The sequence below is a fragment of the Callorhinchus milii genome, unplaced genomic scaffold (genome assembly GCF_018977255.1).
Source record: "Callorhinchus milii isolate IMCB2004 unplaced genomic scaffold, IMCB_Cmil_1.0 Scaffold10, whole genome shotgun sequence".
NCBI lineage: Eukaryota > Metazoa > Chordata > Chondrichthyes > Chimaeriformes > Callorhinchidae > Callorhinchus > Callorhinchus milii.
Window position 1 is genome coordinate 5,117,709 of NW_024704751.1, and position 21,867 is coordinate 5,139,575.

At 44.6% G+C, this 21,867-nt stretch overlaps 1 protein-coding gene and 1 long non-coding RNA gene across 4 annotated transcripts; one reads left to right on the forward strand and one right to left on the reverse strand.

Annotated features, from left to right (window-relative positions):
* Positions 1 to 4,465: 4,465 nt before the first annotated feature.
* On the reverse strand, positions 4,466 to 16,085 carry trarg1a (trafficking regulator of GLUT4 (SLC2A4) 1a). 3 transcript variants are annotated; one of them, XM_042338910.1, is made up of 4 exons: positions 16,023 to 16,085; positions 15,010 to 15,541; positions 5,716 to 5,848; positions 4,466 to 4,522 (listed from the first exon to the last, which is right to left on the reverse strand). In XM_042338910.1, the coding sequence occupies exons 2-4, from the start codon at positions 15,412 to 15,414 to the stop codon at positions 4,512 to 4,514; spliced, it is 549 nt and encodes a 182-aa protein (XP_042194844.1). In that variant the 5' UTR covers positions 15,415 to 15,541; positions 16,023 to 16,085; the 3' UTR covers positions 4,466 to 4,511. The 3 variants fall into 3 exon arrangements, with proteins under 3 accessions (XP_042194844.1, XP_042194846.1, XP_042194845.1); XM_042338912.1 differs by having other exon boundaries at positions 16,039 to 16,072; XM_042338911.1 differs by lacking the exon at positions 16,023 to 16,085 and having other exon boundaries at positions 15,010 to 15,922.
* Positions 4,472 to 9,883, forward strand: LOC103183333. Its single transcript, XR_488405.2, has 3 exons — positions 4,472 to 4,545; positions 7,971 to 8,212; positions 9,284 to 9,883. It is a non-coding gene; the product is annotated as an uncharacterized LOC103183333 (long non-coding RNA).
* Positions 16,086 to 21,867: the final 5,782 nt, after the last annotated feature.

Below are 21,867 nucleotides of genomic sequence, written 5' to 3' on the forward strand. Positions count from 1 at the left end.
ACCAATTTGGACACGGTCTTCTCTCTACCTCTACAACAACAACAATTTGCATTTATATAACGCCCTTCAATGCTCCAACAATGCTTCTTAACCCCAACCTTAAAGCAGGAGCCAATGTTGCACCAACGTGATTTTGTTTCCATTCCCCACTTGCAGGTTTCACCAGATTGGGAGCTATTGCCCGATAGCGACTGGCCTGAAATTACCACATTTCATTTTAGAAATTCTGAGTCATCGGAATGAGACTGTAACAGTAGTCGTTTTTTTTGGACTGGATCAGATCCCAGAGGATTGCAAGTCAAAAGTGCCCTCCACCATTAAATCCATTAAGTGTTTAATATATAATCTGTTCACACACATTGAACTGGTTTGCCACGGCTTGAGAGAGTTCTCCGAGCATTAATGATACTGTTCCACTCAGTTGACTGATGGAAATTTTATTCAATTTACTGGTGGGACCGTTCTACCATCCTGGTCGTCGCACGCTACAATAATGGAGATGTTAATGGCAATGAATTCCATGTGGATTAAGTCTACCATCACAGTGGAAAGCTTTGGGAACCTTAGATCCAAAGTTGCTTAGTTCTTCCGACCTGTACTACACTTACTGTATGTTGTGTCTCAAATTACTCATGTACTGTACGAGCGTAGTGTTGATGTAAGTAAATTGAAATTCACAAGTATTGGCCATGCATGATGCATTTTATTTCAACCCATGCAAAGTTATACAAAATAAGCATATGTACATTTCATTTTTTTTTTCCCCTTTCTAAAGTCGCAAGAAAACAGACATATCAAAGCACCGGTGAAAGGTACAAGTGTTGTTTTTTTTTCTTCTTCTTCTCCTTCTCATGCTCCGTCAAAGCTGCTCTGTGAACAGAATAGTTAGTTCCCCAGTGCTTTTTTATTTTTTGGTCGTTCAACCTTCGAGAGAATAGAAAACGAGAATGCGGCATGCTTTTCACATCGATTTGCAGCAAGGCGCTAAACCGTGACATAATGCAACAAAAACAACCTAATCCCTTTGGCGTCCGCCACCCACAGGGATGTTCGTTTGAGAAACAAAATACATTAGAACGGAAATTGAGTAAATTATGGATGGAGCATCTTAGAAGCAATTGACAAGGCAGCCTGGACATGTATAAATCTTATTTGCAAAATAACCAATTAAGTAATGATGCATCAGAAATGCATCAGAAATCTTCAGCCTACAAAAATACTTGAGCCCATTACCGCTGTTGGATTATTGATATTCTCACATGCCAGAATTTATCTGTCAGAACGGCAAGAAGGACATTGGTGGTGGATTTATTAAGCTCTGCAAAACAGAATCGGAAGATTTCAAACGGCGCTTGCAAATGATTAGGAAGCAATTCTATTGTGGCATTCGTTTACTTTACATTATCCGGCTCAGGCGGCGAGGAGACTGGTAGATGTTTCTAGCGGGGACAGAGAAACCCTCCCGAGAGTCAGCATGTCACAGCTGCTTTGTATGAGCCTATTTTTCTCCCCCCCCCACCCCCACTCCCGTAGACTTCCCCCCCCCCACATACGTATGCGGTTCAGATTGATGCAAAAGTGCGACTTATTAACACGTTCAATGAGTCCATTCGCTCTTCTGGCATTTGGACTTTTCAAAATACAAAACACAAAATGTCAACAACAACAAAACAACTTGCATTTATATAGCGCCCATTGCGCAGGATAGCGTCTCAGAGCGCTTAACACTGGTGGAATCAGGGAGAAAGGGGAGGCGATTGTGGGTCACGGTCGAAGAGGAAGGTCTTCGGGTGTGATCTGAAGATTTGTCAGGAAATAACATTTCACAAGTGATGTTTTATGGATGACCAATGCTGCCTGCAATACTTACTGTATGCAAACTTAATGCGAATGCAGTGGACCCAGGGGAAGAGGTCATTGTTATTCCAAAAGAATATTTCTTATCAGGATCTTCCGCTGAAGAAAAAGCGAATGTTAATGGATCCCCGGTAATGGCAAAAATAATGGCTGGGATAAACAGGCAATTGAGACAGAAGATGCCGATGAGGATAGAGTTCGACTCACAATAAGCGGCCACTTAAGCTCCACGTTAAAATATTGATAAGATTTCACTGCAAAAAAACAAATGAAAAAGATGTGCAAACCCAGGGAGCAGCTAACAACAGAAAAGCAGAGAGTTTGTTGCTTTTAAACTGTCTGTTATTTTTTCTCTCTCTCTTTCTGTCTCGTACATTGATGCCTCATCCTAAAAACGAAGACGAGTGAGTCAAACCTTCGACGAGCAGAGCACACACCTGCCTTTAATGACCTTTGCAACTCTGCTTCAGGACTGCACTACAATTGCCTTGTTACAGCCAGTCCATGAAACCGGTGACGGGTATATTCAGCGCAGCTTCTTCAGGGTCTGAATGCAATTTCAGATTTCCTTTTTAACTGGGTTTAGAATTCTCTTCATCTCGCTGAGTATGTGTTGGAGAATGAAGGGGTATGGGAGCGGGTGCAATTACAGGGCGTAAGGGTGTTACTTTTGCGATCTCCCTGGAGTCAAGTACACATTTCAACCACCCACACAATCCCTCTGCTCATCTCTGGTGTGCGGTGATGGGTTCTGGACGAGTTAGGATTATTTGAAACGATGCAGAGTTGATACTGGAAGCTAGCTGCAGCAGCAATTATTGCTGAGCCGCAGATGTAAAGATTCAATGCTCTTTCGTTTCAAGTTAATTCTCTGGCGTGTGTGCTTTTTCTTTCCTAAATCGCCCCCCAAAAAAAGGCTACTGCCAGCACGACACTGGATGGGTTTGCAATAGATACAGATGTGCACAGTGCAGTCTATGAATGCTAAATAACGGGCAAACCACACCTTAACTGTCAGCATTATTCAGTCTCCGAGAAAAAGAGAGAATTTTTTTAAAAAATCATTGCACAGAAAAGGACTCCCAGACATTTTTATGGGGGTGATAAGGGATATTTTGCTGGAATGAAGTCAAACAGTAATTTTACTAAGTAAGTAACGGAATACATAACCTTGCCCATTTCTCTGCGAGTTCTGTTTAATGAGCATGAATTTGTTAAACTAAAATTAATATTTAATGAGACGTTTTAAAGGAATTCTCTATCTTGGGACGTCCTCCCGAGGTGAAAGGCGCTATCCCAAACGTCAGCGCTCTGGGAAGTTACCCTGCGTGACGGGGCGCTATATAAGTGCAAGTTGTCGTTGCTGTTTGTAAGGATTATTATCATTATCTCATACGGCATATAAGTAAAAATACAGGAAAGACTCTCACGCAAAACTTATTACAGCCTTTCTTGTAAAATGGTAAACAGTTAATAAATTAGTCTCTCACGACAAATGATTTTCAGATTAGCTCCCCCAGCCCCATCCACCATCAAGTTACCAAACAAACCTGCTCCATGCCAGAAACGGCACGTTTATATAAACAGTCGCAAATGCAAACCATTCTTTTAAGAAAAGGTGGTGGTGGGCGGGTGGGGTGGGGGGGGGGGATGCGGTGGGCGGTGGAGATTAAAAGTTATTAAACTAAAAGCATATTCAAAGCAATTGGACAGCACTAATCATCATTCGGCGAGTACACCCACAAAACAAGTATACTGCAAGCATTGAACTGCATTGCATCTACATAGATATGAACCGGTAGGTGCCTCAACCGTTGAATTCATCAGCCGTGACGCTTGTGTTTTCTGCATGCAAGTGGTCATTTTTTTTTCATCAAAAAATACAAAAAAATCCTTCCCGTTACCGAAAATCAACTCAGCAGCCACGAGGACGCAAAATGTGTTCCATGTTCCCACTTCCGATCCCTCCATCTCCCAGTCTCGCATCTCCGTTTCATCTTGTACTTTTGTCATTTTTTTTTTTTGGCAGGTTTTTAGCTCGTTCGACAACACTGTGTGGGATTCTATTTTTTCTTTGAAAAGATGTGGTTTTTTTTTTGTCCTTTTTTCCCCCCCCCTGTTTTACAAAAGAAAAACAACTTAAAAAAAAATGCGGAAGCCAAACACTCATCATAGTCCTTGTGCGATATACAGGGGCGGTGTGGGGGGGTGGGGGGTAAAGGTTCGTAATCATATTTTTTTTTACTTTTAAGACTTTTATGAAGTATCTTTGCTTCCAGGCGCATGCACTTTGCCATTCCAATCAACCAAACAACCCATTGTGCAGGACAGTCCCCTTCAGGTTTTCAGGTCTCTGATTAGACTTGGCTTGAGTAGCTTTGGATTCCATAGCAATATTGACTTCAAAGGGGTTGGGGAAGGTTGAACTGAAAGTTAAATGTTTGTTTCCGCTCAATGAGCGAGCTGGAAAACGGTGCACATTGAGCTGGGTTGGAATGGCTAAGAATTAGCTCTCGGTGAAGTTCATCCATGTTCTTCCGGAGTTGGTAAAAGTGGATTATTTGTTTTCCATTAAAGAGAAATGCAACACTTAGATCTCATCCAGTCAAGTCCCCTCAAGGAACCGATCAAAATCCTCTTGTGTGGCACATCTTCTACTTGGCAACTGAAAAATCAAAGGAGAAACCGGTAAGTTATCCAGTAATCAAATGTACCTGAATAGCAATAAATAATCCTCACATTTGGCACAGCACCATTCAGATCGGGAGGACATTCCAAAGTGCTTCACAGGATATAATATAATAATCATTGCACTTGATATCGCGCCTTATCACGTCGTTGAGATGTCTCAAATAACTTCATGGAATATATTGTAAAGTGTAAAGTGTGCGTTTTGTGACCAAATGCAGCACCCAATTTACACTCAGCAACGACCTGCAAACAGCCATGAGGTGAGTGACCGATTTGATTTGGAATGGATGATTTAAGAATTTTTCACTAGTTAGATTGAGAATTAAAGTGTGGCATTATATAGGTTTGCAAATTTTATAGGGTGAAGGAGATTGGTAAGAGCAACCAAAGCTCTAAAAGAAATGATAGGAGATGTCTGTGACTGGTCTCTCAGCTCTAATTGCTTTCCACTGTTGCTACATAAAATGATTTCAAGTGGTGAATAATGATTGCGGTTAAATCAACAGCACATGGTTGTTTGGACAATATGCCGTTATATGGACAAAAATTTGTTAATACTGTATCAAATATCCGTTAGTAAAGTCTGTATTTAGCATTGTTTGTACTTAACTCGCTGAGCGGACTAAAGTAACAAGAGCTAAGGAAGGTTTTCCTTCTTATGAGCATGTGATCTGAAAAGGGGGAAGGGAGGGGTAAGGTGCAGGGGTTGAGGGAGAGAATTTAGGGGCAGAGTGGCTGAAACCACAGGCGGCATTGGTGGAGCGGAGGGGACGAGGGACAAGAAAGAGGCCGGAGCCAACTGGGCGGAGGCTGGCGGGTGGCCGATTGGGGAGTAAGCAAGTCGGAGGTGTCGGGGCGTGAAGGGATTTGTAGACCAGTGGGAGGATCCTGAAGTCAATCCGTTCTGTGATAGGGAGTCAGTGGAGCCTGGCGAGGACTGGAGTGATGGTGGGGGGTGGGGATGGGGTGGGGGGCACGGAGTTTAGAGCGGGTGAGTATACGGGGAGCCAGAATTCTGGATTAGTTGAATTTTGTGGTTAATAGAGCTGGGGAGAGCATCGTAAGAGCTGGAAACTGGTTGGGTCGATCAACCAGCCCCCGATTAAGTACGTTAGTGGGTCGTTGTACAGATTGCAACAGTGGGTCAAAGCTGCCAAAGTCTCTTACCTGCAAAGTTGAGCACACAGTAGATGATAATGATGAGCGCTCCAAGGATTATGGCCACAATACTCAACAGCCTAGCCAGGCGTCCCAGTCTTCTGGCTCCGTCCGTGTCACCCTGCTGTAGACTGTTTCTGGACTGTTGGTGACGAAACAAAACAAATCCACTTAGATCTGATTTTGAAGTGTACATCTCAACGTTAAAGCACTAAGAATTTTAGGCACCGATTTTAAAGTACGTAAATAATGAGAGGAATTATGCTTGGATTTGATATAGTGCCTTAGCATGTCCATCGAAACATCTCAACGGGCTTTAAAAGATTTTTTTTACTGTGAATTGTACCGAGTGTATTTTTTTGAACGACCCATATAAAATGGTGATTGTTAGCCGGGACACCGGGAGAGACAGAAACTCCCTTCTCTTTTCGAACAGTGTTTGTTAATGTGACTTGTTCTTTAACATCCAATTATAGTATCTGTAGCAGAGAGAGAGAGAGAGAGAGAGGCAACACTCACAATAATGGACATGAATTTCTCTATATAATCAATCATCTCTTTGGGATGTTGTCAGTTTCGGTTCTACGTTCGAAGCTGCAATTTTCTCCATCACAGTTATCTGTTCATTTTGGCCTCGTTTTATTTAGAAACGCATTCGATAATCACTTACTGTGGTCAATTTTGAGTCGCTATTATTTTTGGCATCAATCTATCGAATCAATCTGCAGCAATTTTTATTGGGACAGCTGGTTTATTTTGAATTTAACATGAGAATCAGAAATAGCCATTGAACCGAGTTGGAGAAGGATTCCATTAAATGCTATGTAAATAGTTCACCATAATCAGAGTCTTGTGTTTATTTTTGTTTCTGGCGAAAGTAAATATTTTAAAATGACAGTTCTGAGCGGTAATTGTGGAGGGGGGGTGCGTGGGATGGAGGGATTGGGAGGGAGGGAGGCAGAGAGGGAGGGAACGAGGGAGGGAGGAAAAGGAGGGAGGGCTTGTGAACTGAGCAGTCACTGTCTGGGTGGTTCCTGCATCTCGGAGACCGAAGCATTGAGGCAGAACAATGTGTCCGAGCCGAGCTGGGTTTGCTGGATTCCCACTGCTCGGCTCGCTGCCCACATTGGCCTCTGACCATACCTTTTCCCTCCTGGAGAGAAGAGCCCGCAGATCAGGCTTGGATCATTCCAAAAAATCCCATTTGCTCTTCCACTTTGAGGAGTTCCAACCTTCAACCGGATGGCATCGGAAGAAGGTTACGTCCCAATCAAAACACACAGACACTACACTCTACAGTAAATCCGGTGAAGTGCTTTGGGACGACATGGAAGGGCGCTGTATCAAATTAAAAAAATATTATTATCACGAAATACTGACTCTTGTGCGGCGTGGTCCAATTTTGACTTGCAGCCTGCTTCAATCCCTGGACACTTTTCTTTCTTAGTCAAGTAGTTATGTATGTATCATTCATATCTGGTTTTGAAATAGAGATAAGACTCTTTTAACATGGGTTTTATATTGTTCGTTGAGGCTGTCAGAATGCTGACTGTACTGAACTGTAATCTGAGTGTTGAGTCTCTCCCTCTCTCCAGACCGTCCGGAGTATTTTATTCCTATTTTGTATTGTATTTGGAAAATAACCGAATGCTTTTTTTTGGAGAAAAAAAACTAATCTGACCTTTTCATGCTGCAAAGAGCACTGGGGTAAACTCTGACCCAGTTGAGATTCGTTAAGTTGGGAGGGCTATAGGTTAGATCCTCAGCATGTGGCCTTTCCTTAAAGACAATCCAGCTATATGAATGGAAGTCAATCTTGATCTGATTAGTCTCCTCTCTGGAAATGTGCCAATGCTTACAGGCAGCAGGTTAAACAGCAGAGATCGAGGGAGGCAGCACTGAGTTCTTCTGCCTCGCCGCCCCCAGTCTCTCTCACAGCGCGGCCTCACTCGGATAGTGACAGCCTCGCGCACAAGGCTGGTCACGATTTCGAAATGCTCGTTTTAGTCCCAAACATTCACAAACGAAACGTTTTTCCAATGAAAAACCCAATCCAAGATTGTAACAATAACAATAATCCTTGCATTTGACACAGCTCCGCCGTATTTTGGGACAAGCGCTTTCGGACGTCTTCCCGACGCTATCCGAATGTAATCTGTTGTTTGTTATTGTGTCACGTTGTTGAGACGTCTCAAAGCGCTTCATAAGATTTACATAAAGTGTTGTTTGTGACTGTGTACTATGTGGCCTTCTGTTTCCTGTAGAGTCTTGCCCTGGAAAAGGACTGAGTGGCTCAGTTATCACGTTTGCCAACTGGAATTTCCGGTGTGATTGTTGCGGCCAGAATCTTGACGGGTTTGTAAGATTTCCAGGAAAACCAGGTGTCCAAGGTGAGGATGAAGAGAACCGTGCAAGCCTGAAGGATTCGGAGAAATGGGCAAGACAGGGGAGCCGGGCACGAAGAGTCCCTCCATCAGGCTTTAACCGTTGCTACGTAAATTCATGAGTGAGTGAGTCAATCGACAGCACAAATGTGGAGTCTAATGTTATCCATTTAACTCGGAGAGGTCACAAGGATCATCAGTGTGGGTGATGGCAAATGTGACTGTTGTGGAGTTGAGGTTAACCCCCTAAGTTGGGATTAGGGTGTCTGCATGGAGGAGAGCAGTGGAAGCTTTCTCCTATGTGTAACTCATGCTGGACTTGACGTGGTTCCATTTGACGTTTGGGGCCAAAAAGTGTGTGTGTGTGTGTTGGGGGGTGGGGGGGGGGGTATTGGGGGATGAGAAGGGGGAGAATTTCATTCTCACTCTCTAGGCTGAAATCCTTTTGACTCCTGTGCTGTCATAAGCCTCCATTTGTTTCATATCAAAAACAACTAACCAGCATAGCCAATATACAGTTAAACCTCCCACACTATTCCTGCACTTCCAATACATGGTCGATTCCGATGGATGTCCTCTCTGATATAATCTATGCTCAGAACCGAATTTCCACGAGTCAGTGTGAATGCATGACCCAGTTCCAGTTACCAGAAGGCTTCCCCACTGGGGTTTCCTGTTAGAAATCACCGCTTGTTAGACACCCATTCCACCCCCCACCCCCACCCGCCGCCAAGTATCAATAATAATCCTGGCATTTGACACAGCGCTTTATCATTCAGTGAGAGAAACATCTCAAAGCTCTTCACAGGACTTTTACCGTAAAGTGCGATGACTGTATTTTGTGCACAGCAATGTCCACACAGACAGCAGTAATGCAAAATGACAAAATTTATCTGGGGAAACTCCCACTATTGGCAGGCGGGCCTTCTGCCACTCTGCCCCCACCCCCTGGAACTCCATCCCGCAGTCCCTCCGCCTCGCCCCCTCCCTTGCCTCTTTCAAGACCCACCTCAAGACCCTCCTCTTCGACCGCGCTTTCGATCTCCCTGCTTCTCTCCCCCTTGCCCTACCCACTCCCCAATCCCGACCCCAAGCTTGGGTCCAAAACTCTGTCCAGCGCCTTGGGACGTCCTCCCGACATGAAAGGCACTTTACACATGTAATTTTGTTGTTGTTGTTGGCTTTTTGAATAGCGCTGGTGGAGATCAGCTGGACAAGAGCTACAGATCTGCATTTCAGCTCCATTCATTTGATAGAAATGCCTCAAAAGCAGGAAGAGATTTGGTGCTCAAGGTCAAGAGTCAAAAAGAGAAGAAGCCAAAGTTAATGTTGAACCGATAGGGGATAGCATCTGATTAATTGTTTACTCTGATTCCGAGAGTAAAATGGAAAATTAAACGAAGTACAATTCTGACGCCTTTCACGTTGGGAGGACACCGGGCAAAGCCGAGTAAAACATAATGTGGCTGAAAACAAGAAGGTGGAAAGCTACACAAATATATGGAGTTCTATGTCAAGGAAAAAAAAAGATGAGAGGGTGCTAAATTGCGTGGTGCATGCCATTTTTATGTTAAGAGTTTTAACCGAATCACTATTATCCCCCAGCGAAAGCCATTGAGATTTAATTGTATCAATCGCGGTGACGGTGATTTACCTTTCAAAATCAATCTGAGAATAAAATTACCACAAATTTATAAACCTGGCCTGAAACAGACAACCAGCTCATTGAGAAATATACATTTTATGGGAGAAGACATATCTAGGTTCTGTACTTGGATAGTGGCATACAGGTAGGTATTAAATATGGTGAAAGGGCTGTGCGATGGGAATTAAAGATCTGACAAGATCTAATAAATGGGTAGAACAGGGCTGAATGGCATCCACCTGTTTCTGTTTTCCTATGTTGCTAAAAGCATCCCTTTCCCTCTATGAGGCTTTACACGATCCCTAATGTGCTTGTTCTGTTAACCCCACAAGCTGTAATGGGTAGCATGTCTTAGCTGGACAAGCAGCAGAAAGATTTCAACGGCAGAGATGTCGACGGTAAGTTCGGTGGTTAAACTCAGCAACCCATAGTCCAGGGTCCCCAAGCCTTGGCTCTTGCCAACCTGCGCCTAATACTCTCTGGAAATACGTAAGCAGGATGTGTCCCTCCGGGGAAAGAGTGCGCATTCCATTCCAAACACAGGGAAATTTCCCGGACTATTTCCCTGAAATTTCCATGACTAAGTGGCATAAATAATTGGAATGCTCAGTCTGGTTTGGATAATCTTAATCACGGTGATGGGTTATTCTGCCTGTGTCAGAACAAAAAAAGGTTTGTTGAAAGCTAATTCTGAAATCCCAAAGGAAACAAACAACTGTAGAATTATAATTTCACCGGTAATTAAAACAGCTTCAACAATGAGATTTGGCCAGAAAACCCAGTCGATTTTCTCGTTTTTTTCCTTAAAAAAAAGAGCAATAAAACCAAAGAACGTTTTTAAAACGCAAGTTTAAAAAAGAGTGTTCGATTTGTTCAGGACGATCATTAAAGAAATGCTTTTATTCCAGTGTGCAGGTCCCTAGTTGTCTCCAAGATGTTGCCTTACGTTACATTTTTAAATACAGAGCTTGCAGTGTTTATTGCAGAATGCAAATAGTCACCCGGGACTCACTTAATTTGTTGTGTTTCCAATTAAGTGGGAAACCAGGTCTGATTATGTCATCTGGTACCCAGTGGTCTCACCTCACAAACACGGCAGAAAAGCTCGATGCGCAAGACTTTCAGGTGAGCAGAACGACTGTTTGCAAACAAAGGGAGAGGTTTGGAAGGCTTTTTGGACAGACGGCTGTTGGGAATGAGGCTGATTGCTTTGCCAAAAGCGGTCGTTGATACAACAGTGACTGCTGATGATACAACAACGCTAAATGTAACAAGTAAAATGTATTATTTAAATAGCACCTTTCACGTGGAGGAGGGCGTCTTGAAGCCTTTTACACAACTGGCTGGGAGCATCAGCGAGACGTGGCCGTAGACGCAAGCAGAATTCGTGACAGCTTTAAAGAGTGAATCGGACCAATATTTCAAAGAATTTGAGGCGGTTTTACTCATAATAATAATAATAATCCTTGCATTTGATGTAGCGCTTTCTCACGTCTTCTCGACGTCTCAAAGCGCTTCACAGAATAGACTGTAAAGTGAATTGTCTGTATATTTGTGGGCGAAACGCGGCAGCCAATTGTGCGTCCCCACAAACAGTCACAGATTGAAAATGACCAATCCATCACTGTTTTGTTTTGGAGGGATTATTATTAGGCTCTGTGTGGAGGAAGGAAACTTGCCCAAGGTTTCGCCCTCTGCCTGAAATTGAACCCAGGTGTCTCGCTTGCAAAGCGAGTGCTCTAACCACTGAGCTACAGGACTCCACAATTGCCCTTTCTGCTTTTGCGCTCGGGACGCTACCCTGCGTGTGGGGGCGCTCTCTAAATGCAAGTTGTTATTTGTTGTTGCAGCTTACAAAATGCTTAACATCAGAAGGTTGGTGGGTTTGTACACCGTGTGAGACTATGACTATTGCAGTACCTGTCAGATGAGACGCTACTCCAAGGTCCTGTATTGCTTGATTTTGGCGCGAGGTCACCAGAAATCCCGGTGGCGCTACTCGAGAAGAGAGTTTCTCCCATTCTCCTGAACAATACATTAATTGGTCCTTCACCTCACACCATTGCTTGAGGGAGTTGCCGTCTTGGCCCTCGAAAACAGTCACTACTCCTGTCAATAACTTTTAAGACCACTGTGATGTTTTGCTCTTTACACAGCTGATTGTATCTCTATAATAATAATAATCCTTGCATTTGATATAGTGCCTTACCTACCACGTGGTGAGACATCGAAGCAATTTGCAATCCTGCTCGTCCCTCGCGCCCTCCGCCCCGCCATCGGAGGTCGCGCTTTCAGCCACTACGCCCCGAAACTCTGGAACACTCTCCCTCAATCCCTCCGCCTTGTGCGCCCCCTCTCTCCCCGCTTTCAAGTCCCACCGGAAAACTTTCCTGTTCGACCGTGTGCTTACGGCCACCTCCCACCACTCCCCCCGCCGGCTCGGAGTCAGGCTGCGCCACTGTTAAGCGCTCTTGAGACGCTGCCCTGGGTGGAGGACGCTGCATAAATGCAAGTTGTTGTTGTTGGCTCAGACCTGTTGAGATATCAGAGGTGCCGAGCAGAGGAGGAGGAGGAGGAGGTAGAGAGGTGGTGGAGGTGACGATGGGGCTGGGACAATCCCTCCTGACAATCAACCACAAACCTCCGACCAGACGATTTCCCTGGCACGCGAGAGAGAGAGAGAGAGCGCTGGCGGTGTGGTTGGCAGGTGGGAGCGCCCAACGCGCCTTCTCACTGAGGACCAAGCCCCCTGCCGCAGTCACCCACTTCCTCCAACGACGTCTGGTTTACGGCTGGCCTCACGCCCACTTGTGTGCAAGTCGGCAGCCGCGCAACGTACACAGTCACTACACTTCCCGTGATGCAATTTGAGACCCTTTCCCCCAGCCCACCGGCCCCCCCCACCCCCTCCATTACAGTTGAAATGCGCTGTGTAAACTGTAAGCCTGACTGTAACTTCATTTATCTCATTCCTCTCACCTGGGCTCGGAGAAGTTGTCGTGCCAGGCTTTCTAGATTTAAATTAGACTGCGCAGGAAATATATTGGGGGTGGTGTGTGTGCTCTTTGACCGTGCCTTCAGCTCCCCTCTCGACTCTCTACCCCCTCCTCGCTCCCTCCCTCCCTTCCCTCCCCTCACCCTGACCATTTCCCCCAATGCTCGGGTCCTGACCCAACTGTACAGCGCCTTGGGACGTCCTCCCGACGTGAAAGGCGCTCAATAAATGGAATCTTGTTGTTGTTGTTGCGTGTGTGGCAGGAGAGCGGGGTGGGCGTGCGGAAGGGGGAGCGTGCGAAGCCAGCAGTCGAAAGAAAACCTGAGAAGCATGCGGTTGTTGTGTGTATGTGTGTGTGTTCTTGTGGATGGGACTTCACTGCAAAGATGGGTGATAGGATTATTGTGCGTGCCACACCCCACTCTCTCTCTCTCTGCTCCAGGCTCTGTGAAACGGAGCATTGAGAAGAAAGGCGCTGTACTGTATTAATGCAATTTGTTGTTGTTGTTGCTGTCACACACACACACACGCGCACACACACGCACACACAAGGCAAAGCAACCTCTTTAGAAGCTGAATCTCATAGAGACCAACCCCCCGCCCCCCATACCCCTCCCCACACACACACCTCTGCCCATATCTTTACGCAGTTTTACTGAAATGCACCAACGCAGTAACGCACGCACACACACACACACATTGCACACAATGTTGGCTGAAGATCTAACAGACCCTCTGCACTGACTCTTGCCAATAACGAGGGCACATCAGGTCCACCAAGGGAGCAGGTTAAGCTTTTGTAGCAGCACATTTGATCACCAGGGCTTGTGCTGTAGCTCCAAATACCTTCACTCTCGTATTTATTTACTGGACCAAACTGGGAACTCACCCACCTCCCTCTGTGTGTGTGTGTGTGTGTGTGTCGATTTTTTTGTTTAACACAGTGCCACAATGCCACTGCTCACAGCCATGTCCCCTCCCTTAACCATTTCCCTTCCTTTCCTTTGTGAGAAAGTTTACGCCAAAAAAAAATCGAGAGGCTTGACTGCGCTCAGCTTGTGCGCGCCGGTGGTGTGTATGTTTGTGTGTGTGTGTGTGCTTTAATAATGATAATAATCCTTGCATTTGATATAGTGCCTTATCACGTCTCAGAGCGCTTCACAGGATATATTGTAAGGTGAATCGACTGTGTATTTTGTGGGTGAAACACGGCAGCCAATTCCGCACAGCAGCGTCCCCACAAACAGGCGTGAATTATTATTGATCATCAGTATTATCAATTCTTATTAAATTATTATTTAACCCTTAATGCGGTCATTAAGTCCCAACTGTTTTATTGGAGGCAGATGCTCTCTCTCTCTCTCTGCTGTATGGTGTGTTGTGTTCCTCAGTGACTGCACTGCTGAGTGTTAGCTTGCTATCCATCAGCCAGTGTCTATTTGCCTCAACGCTAAAGGACTCGCCTTTTTTTTGCACCAAATCTCACTGGCACCAGAGAAGCTTCTTAAAGCTAGGGCAAAGCCGCCTCCATCATCAGGCGTTGCAGAATAAAATTGAATCAAATAAAACAATCCCTCCCAATTTTACAAGATATATTTAAAGCTCCCACCTCCTCCAACACCATCAATCACACAGCATAGATAAATAGACTCTCTCTCTCTCGCTCTCTTTTGTGATCAAGTGTCTCTTTCTCTCTGGGAGTTGATGTTAGTAAGGATGGAATCAAATGAATGTCTAATGACCATTCATCATGTCAAGAAGCCATCTAACACTCTGTTTCACCACAAATAAACGCAAACTGGATTGGGGTGGGGGAGGAGAGGAGAGGAATGAGAGAGAAAAAGAGAGAGAGATAGATCTAAACTGGGATAGAATTCATAGAAAAACATAGGTCTTCACCTTAGATATTTCTACCAGAAATAATATATATATATATATATTTGTTTAAGTGGTTTTCACATCCCAAATCTAAAAGATGCAACTTTTTGGGGGGTGAGGAGCAATTTTTTAAGACATATATATATATAATATACTGTGTATACAGCGTATGTATGTAGTGATAACATATACTTTAAAAAAACTGCTCCCCACCCAAAAAATGTATAGGGGAATATATATATATATATGTGTGTACACACATCTAACTTTTACAACAAATGTTACATGTAACATTTTACAATACATTTCAAATCTATAACTAAATTTTTTTTTAAACAATCTACATCCATACCAATGTGTGTTTTTTTTTAACACACAACACGTTTTCCAAGATCACTTACCATGATGGAGTAGACCAGAGCCACGATGTTGATGGGCCACATGGGGCAGAAACAGGAGAAGATAGCCAGGATCAGGTAGTCCCTGGGTCGAGACTGATCCTGGGCACTGTTGGTGGTGGTGGACACTCTACCCAGACTGACCCTGGAAGGAGAGCCAGGAGGGGCAGACAGCTTGGCCACTGATTCCGAGGATCTGTACTTCTTGACTTGGTCCTTATGCTCCATCTCAACCTCTTTGGAGCTGGACATGTTGACAGTGAACGACTTGGAGCTGGGTATCCCATTCTCCAGCTTGTTCTCAGCAGCTGTGAGGAGCTGCTCTGTTTCTTGGTGGTCCTTAGGCAAAGCTGTGCCTCCAGATCCATTTAAGGTCTTCTCAAACTCGGCGTCCGTATTTATTGCCATTTTATGTTATTTTCCTATATATATATATATATATATATTTGTTCTTTTTTCCTTTTTTTTAAAAAAAAATCTCTCTCTAAAGTACCAGCCTTGGGAAGTGGTCTTACAGTTTCATCCTGTGGAGATGCTGGATGTTGAGAGGAGGAGAGAGGGATGGAGAGAGAGAGAGAGAGAGAGAGAGTGAGAGTGGGGAAAGGGAGACAATTTAAGGGAACAAAACACTGGATATTAGAAGGGTGGAATGGGTGAAAATGGAAATTCTTTTCTCAAGGAACCCAAACCAAATTCTATCAAAAAAAAATAACGACTTGCCTGAAAATGGTAAAGCTGATCAGGAGTGGAATGATTGCCTCCTTTTGTCTTACAGATGAGATGGTCAAATAAAAATTCCTAAAATCCCTAAGTATGTGAGTGGGTGTGTGAATGAATGCATCCACTTGTCTCCAACCACAACCTTCAGCTTAAACCCCACTGACTGTTGCTTCCAGAGTTCAGGCGAGGAAGGGATGCTGTGTGAATGTGTGTGTGTGTGTGTGTATGTGTGGAGCAGTCTATTCTCGATTCCCAGCACTGTAAAAAAAACAGCATGACATCATTGCAAAATGAACCTTAAAAATCTCCAACCTCCATCCACCACCCCTCCTTCTCCTTTCCTTTTCTTCTCTTCTCTTCTCCTCCTCCTCTCCTCCCTCTCTCCTCCCACAGCACCAGCAGCAGGAGCAGTCCTGTCCAGATGCAATGCTGGGAGAGAAAGAGACAGACAGACAGACAGACAGAGAGAGAGAGATAGACAGACAGACAGACAGACAAACAGAGAGAGACAGACAGACAAACAGAGAGAAAGACAGATAGAGAGGGAGAGGAGGTTAATGTCAGAGAACAAAGCCTTTTTAAAAGCCTACAACACTATAGCTTATTTCTCTGCTTGTGATCTGAATGATATTTTCCTTCCACCCCCTATCTCCCAACCACACATCACACCACACACCACACACACACACACACACAAAAGCTTTTAGACTGGAGAATGCAGTTTGCAATCTGCCTGGGCATCTTCCCTGTTAATGTTCCACAGGGAATATAGAACCATCCCAAGCAGAAAATACATTGATATTCAAAAGAAAATGCATCACTGTGCATCCACAGCTCCCTCTGCTTTATACACACACACACACACACACACACACATACATACATACATACATATACATACATGCATACACACTATCTCTCTCTCTGTATTGTAAATTTGTTCCAATTCTATTTGCTGTCCCCTCCTCAGCACATTCATTAACCAAACCGATCGATATTATGGATAATGTGCATTAGTTAATGCATTCAGACAAAAGGGCATTTTTTTGGGGGGTGATGGGGGGTGGGGGGGGGGTTGCATCTGAAAGCACTTGAGATCTTAAATCGTCTCAACCAGCTTATGGTGCCTTTCTGCCAAGCCAATGCATGCCCTTCAAAGCTGTTTCATCCTCTTGCTTGTGAACCCTGGGTGGAAAATGCCCAGTTCATTGCACAAAATAACAAAATCAAGGGCTGCATTGTTCAGATGCGGTGCTCGGAAAATGGAGTGAGTGATTTGAAGGCATTGGAATTTTTCAAGACAAGTGTTTGCCTCTTTGCCTTAAAATCTGGGAAGAAACCAACGAGATACAGACCTCTAGTGGAGAGATTAATCCATTGATCCACTTCCTTTATTCACTAATAATAATAATAATACCACCCCCCCCCCCCCCACCTCCCAAACCATCACCGCTTGAGTTTAAAGAATAATTCAGGGTAGGAAGTTAGCGGGTGATAATCCTTGCGATTGATATCGCGCGCCTTGTAGCGTCGTCGAGACCCTGCCTCGCGTGAAGGCTGCTGAGTGTTTGGCCCACAATATTTACAGTTAATTAACTTTACGGCTTATTCCGCGAAGCGCTTTGAGACCTCTCGCAGACGTGATAAATGCAAGGATTAATATTATAAGCGCTAGTTATTGTTGTCGTGGTCTTCGAGGTGGTTCAATGCACTTCACAGGATATACTGTGAAATGGAGATGACTTTAGCGACTAGTCTGTAGGTGAATGTGGCAGTTAATCTACTCACAGGGGATCTTTATTGTCCAACAAAGTGCCCGGTAAAGTGTATCTTGTGCCTGAGTGCGTTGTGTGCAGTGCCTATAATGTCAAAACCACGGAAGTTTACAACACAGAAGACCATTCAGCCCATTGTATCCATGATAGATACCAATCTCTTTGAAAGAGCGATCAATTCTGTGCCATGTACCTACATCCCCCCCCCGCCCGCCCCATGCAAATGACTCCATTTTAGATATCTTTTCGACAGACAGCGCTATCGATGGAAAGCTGCGCGGCTTCAGCTGGTCGGACTCCAGCAGTTACTCCAACGCACACTCTGGGGTCCCCAAGCCATGGTTCTTGCCAACCTACGCCTAATACGTTGTGGAATTAGGTGAGTAGGAGGAGTCCTGGCAGGGAGAGAGTGCACATTCCGTTCCAACAACCTATCTCCGGGATTTCCATGTGTGTAGGTGGGTTGCGTGGAAATCTCAGTCTGGTTTGGAGACTCTTAAGCAACGGTGATGGGCTTCCGCATGTGTCAGACACTCGGCTGGGCAAATAAAAATCTTATTTCATCTTGAAAGCTAATATGAATCCTGCTTTGCCCATCCCTCCCGACAGGACATTCCACATCTTAGCAACTCTGCGTAAAAAATTACCTCTAAATTTCTCCTCTGATTCATTGGATAACTATCTTAAATTGGTGCTTTCTTGTCAACTGTCCATTGGAAATGATTTCACCACCCCCACCCCCCCATCCCCATTGAGTCCATCAAAAACTCCTCGTCATTTTAAAGTCCTCGATTAAGTTTCCCCTGGGTATGATTATTTATTTGTTATCAGCGGGAATTTCCGGCTCGCAAGCCAAAACTTCCTGAAAATCACACGGCTTAATGCAGCAACATAGGGGGAGAAAATCGCTTTGTATTATTTCAGAGGCTGCGTCAGATAACTTGAGTGCTTTAACAGGCGATGTTCTCTCATTTCTTCTGGTGGTTCCCTACTGACTGTGTCTAATTTCATAACTCCGCCTGACGTGTGCACTGTGCTTGCAAGCCAATTATTCTCGTCAAGGATAGCTTAGTCTTGGAGCTGAGCCTGGAACCCTTCACCCCCCCGCCCACCCTCCCTCCCGTCTCTTCCCCAACCCTCCACGGCTCCTCCCCCCACTTGAAGGAAACGGAGTGAGAGAGATGGGAGGTGGTCTGTGAACCTTGTGTGGATTTATACTGGGTCTGTAATGAACCGGAGCAGCAAAGCGTTTAATAATATAACATGGAACATGCTTCATCATTCTGCGGTGTCCGTTGACTTAAATGGATTTCGTGCTCTTGGTTCCTGTTACTCAAATCAGTTCCAATTTGGAGGAAGGGTATCAATCCCAGGCTCCCCCACTCCCAACCCCAACCTCAATCTCCACCCTCCCGCACTCCGATACAAATTAAACTTATCTTTACGCCAAGTGTAGGGACAACAACAATTTGGATTTATATGGCATTTCGAATCGGGAGGACGACCCAAGGCGCTGGACAGTGAAGGGTTTGCACTGGGGGATGGAACCAAGAGAGATGGAGGGTAAGGGGGCTGGGGTGGGAAGATGAGGGGGAGAGGCAGAGGGGCTCCGGGATGGAGTTCCAGAGAGTGGGAGCAGAAAGGCTGAAGGCAATTTAAAATAAATAATGTGATAATATCGTGGCATTTGATATAGCGCCTTATCACGTCTCCGAGACGTCTCAAAGCACCTCGAAGGATAAACCTTAAAGTGTAATTGACTGTTTATTTTGTGGATGAAATTCCCCGACTGAAAAAAAAAGAAGCAGGAAAATCGAACCTGTAATTTCTCTCTGTGAAGAGAAACATCTCAGTGCCAGTGAGCTGATAGAATGTTTTTTCCAGTGCAGTGTGCAATTTCCGTCACTAGATGTGGCCAACGCACCAGGTAAAATGTCTGTGCCGTCCAACAAACCAAGTGCTACACAAAGCAGCCTCAGTCCCTTCGGGGTGAACGACACTATATAATTGCAAGTTGTCGCCTTTCGCAGTGCATTCGCTTCACAGTATATTCTGTGAAGAGCTATGAGACGTCTCGAAGACGTGATAAGGCGCTGTATCGAAATGCGAGGATTATGACTATGTCGTTCATTGCAGCTTCTGGAAATTCCAAAAGAAATTTAATATGACGCTTTGCTGTTACGCTTTGACAACGCGTTTCAAGAGCTTCACGGGATTTTACAGTGAAGTGTCGTGACTGCATTTGTAAGCCGCCAATTCGCGCACGGCGATGTCTCACAAACAGCCTGTGAGGGAATGAACCTATTTTGTTTGGGAGATTGTTGGCCAGTACACCCTTCTCTGTATCGAGTAGTGCCGCAGAGTCTTTTAACGTCCACCTGAACAGCCACAGACAGGGAACTTGCTTTAACATCTCATCTAAAGGACGGACGTCCAATAATGCCCAGCGCTGTTTTGAAGTGTGAGGCTTGCCCATATTTCTCTTATTTTTGTTTCCATCTCTCACCACTAAGGAGAAATCCTTCTAATCTTTCATCTCTGACCTAATCCGTTAATCAATCGATGGAGAACACGTTTGAGAGGTACAGTTTCAAAGATCTGAACCTGAACTTTTAAATACAACCACGGCAACAACTTGCATCTAAGTGATTGCTATCAGTCATTGCTTACAGCCGTGTGGCTCCGACAATGTCGCATAACGGAGAATGTACTCGGGTTTGGAACGCTGTGAAGAGTTTGCAATACTTAGTGATTAAATTGCATTGTAATGCTGGCACGCACAGGCCTCCCGCACTATAATAATAGATTGGATCTGCCTCGCTGTGACAGGGTCGGAGAGACGCTGCTCAGAATGCCAATCCCCTGCTATTTGTGTAATAAAACCGGAGTTTGAAGTCTCTTGGGAAAAATATGCTCGCGGTGCATTTCAATTCCACTGGTATACTCTCTGGGACCCTACCCTGCATGAAGGGGCGCTATATAAATGCAAGTAGTTGTTGTTCTTGTTGTTGTTATTGGTATAGATATGACACATGTCTGTTAGTGGGCATTTGTCACATGTAGTCACTTGTATCTCTTTGCAGGTTTCGACCACTCGCCTTCTCCCTTCCCTCATCCCCAATTCCTTCCCCCTAAGCTCTGGCTCCCAGTCAGCTCTGCAAAGTGCTTTGAGATACCCTCCCAACGTGAAATCGCTGTATAAATGCAAATTGATCTTGATGTCTAGCTAAAAAAAAAAATTTGGATTGTTTACTTCCAGGACTTAACTACCCTTACCTGAAGTAGACAGAAGGGAAATCAAAAATCCAATTCATTTGACCAATGCAAACAGGGTGAAATTGCCCCAATTTTGTCTCCGAACCAATTCTGAAGTTTATCCCTCGTTCTTTAGCCAGTCGCTGTCGAGCATACTGCTCCCACTCAGCTACGGCACAGGCTTTTAAATGTAATTTTTATAAAGTAATTGGATTGTTCAGATTAATCCCACCGACATCGACCCAAGCTTCATCCACACCCGCTAAACTCTACTTTATCCCTTGCAAAATGATCCTGCTGCATTGCAGAAATGTCCAGCGTCCCCTTTGTTACTGTATTAATAATTCTTGCAATCGGTACAGGCACCTATAACATCGAGACCATCTCCAAGCGCTTCACATGGTTTCTGCGAAGCGTAGTGCCTGTGTATTTTGCAGGCAAACACGGCAGCCCGTTTGCACTCTGCGAAGTCCCGCAACCGTTTCAGAAAGACCCGTACGTTCCTCCAGTAGCTCAGGAGGTACAATAATTACCGGTGACACTTAGCCTTACAGACCAGGAATGTCCTGGTAGATTTGATCTGTGTGTTGAGCTCGCCAACTGAACTGCTTTGGGGTGGGAGAGGGGGTTGGAATTAGTCTCCATATCCCCCGTGCATGAGAAAATGAAATTGAGCTAAGGTTGAATCAATATTCAGGAACTCATACTTGAAAGTGCACCTCCATTAAATATAGGCACAGATGCACAGGTATGCATGCATACACACACATACACACACACACACATGGACGTACATACATATAAACATATATACACAGACACACACACGTACATACAGGCACACATATATATACACAGACACAAATACAGACATTTGTACATATTTACACACACACGCACACACACACATATGCATACATACTTATATTCACACATACATACGTATGTACATATATACATACATATATATGCACATGCATATATAGATACATGCATACATACATACACACACAAATACACACACACACACACATTCATACACATAGACACACTTACAAAGACCTACACACACACACCACACACAAGCTGAGTAGACACTGGGTGAAGATAG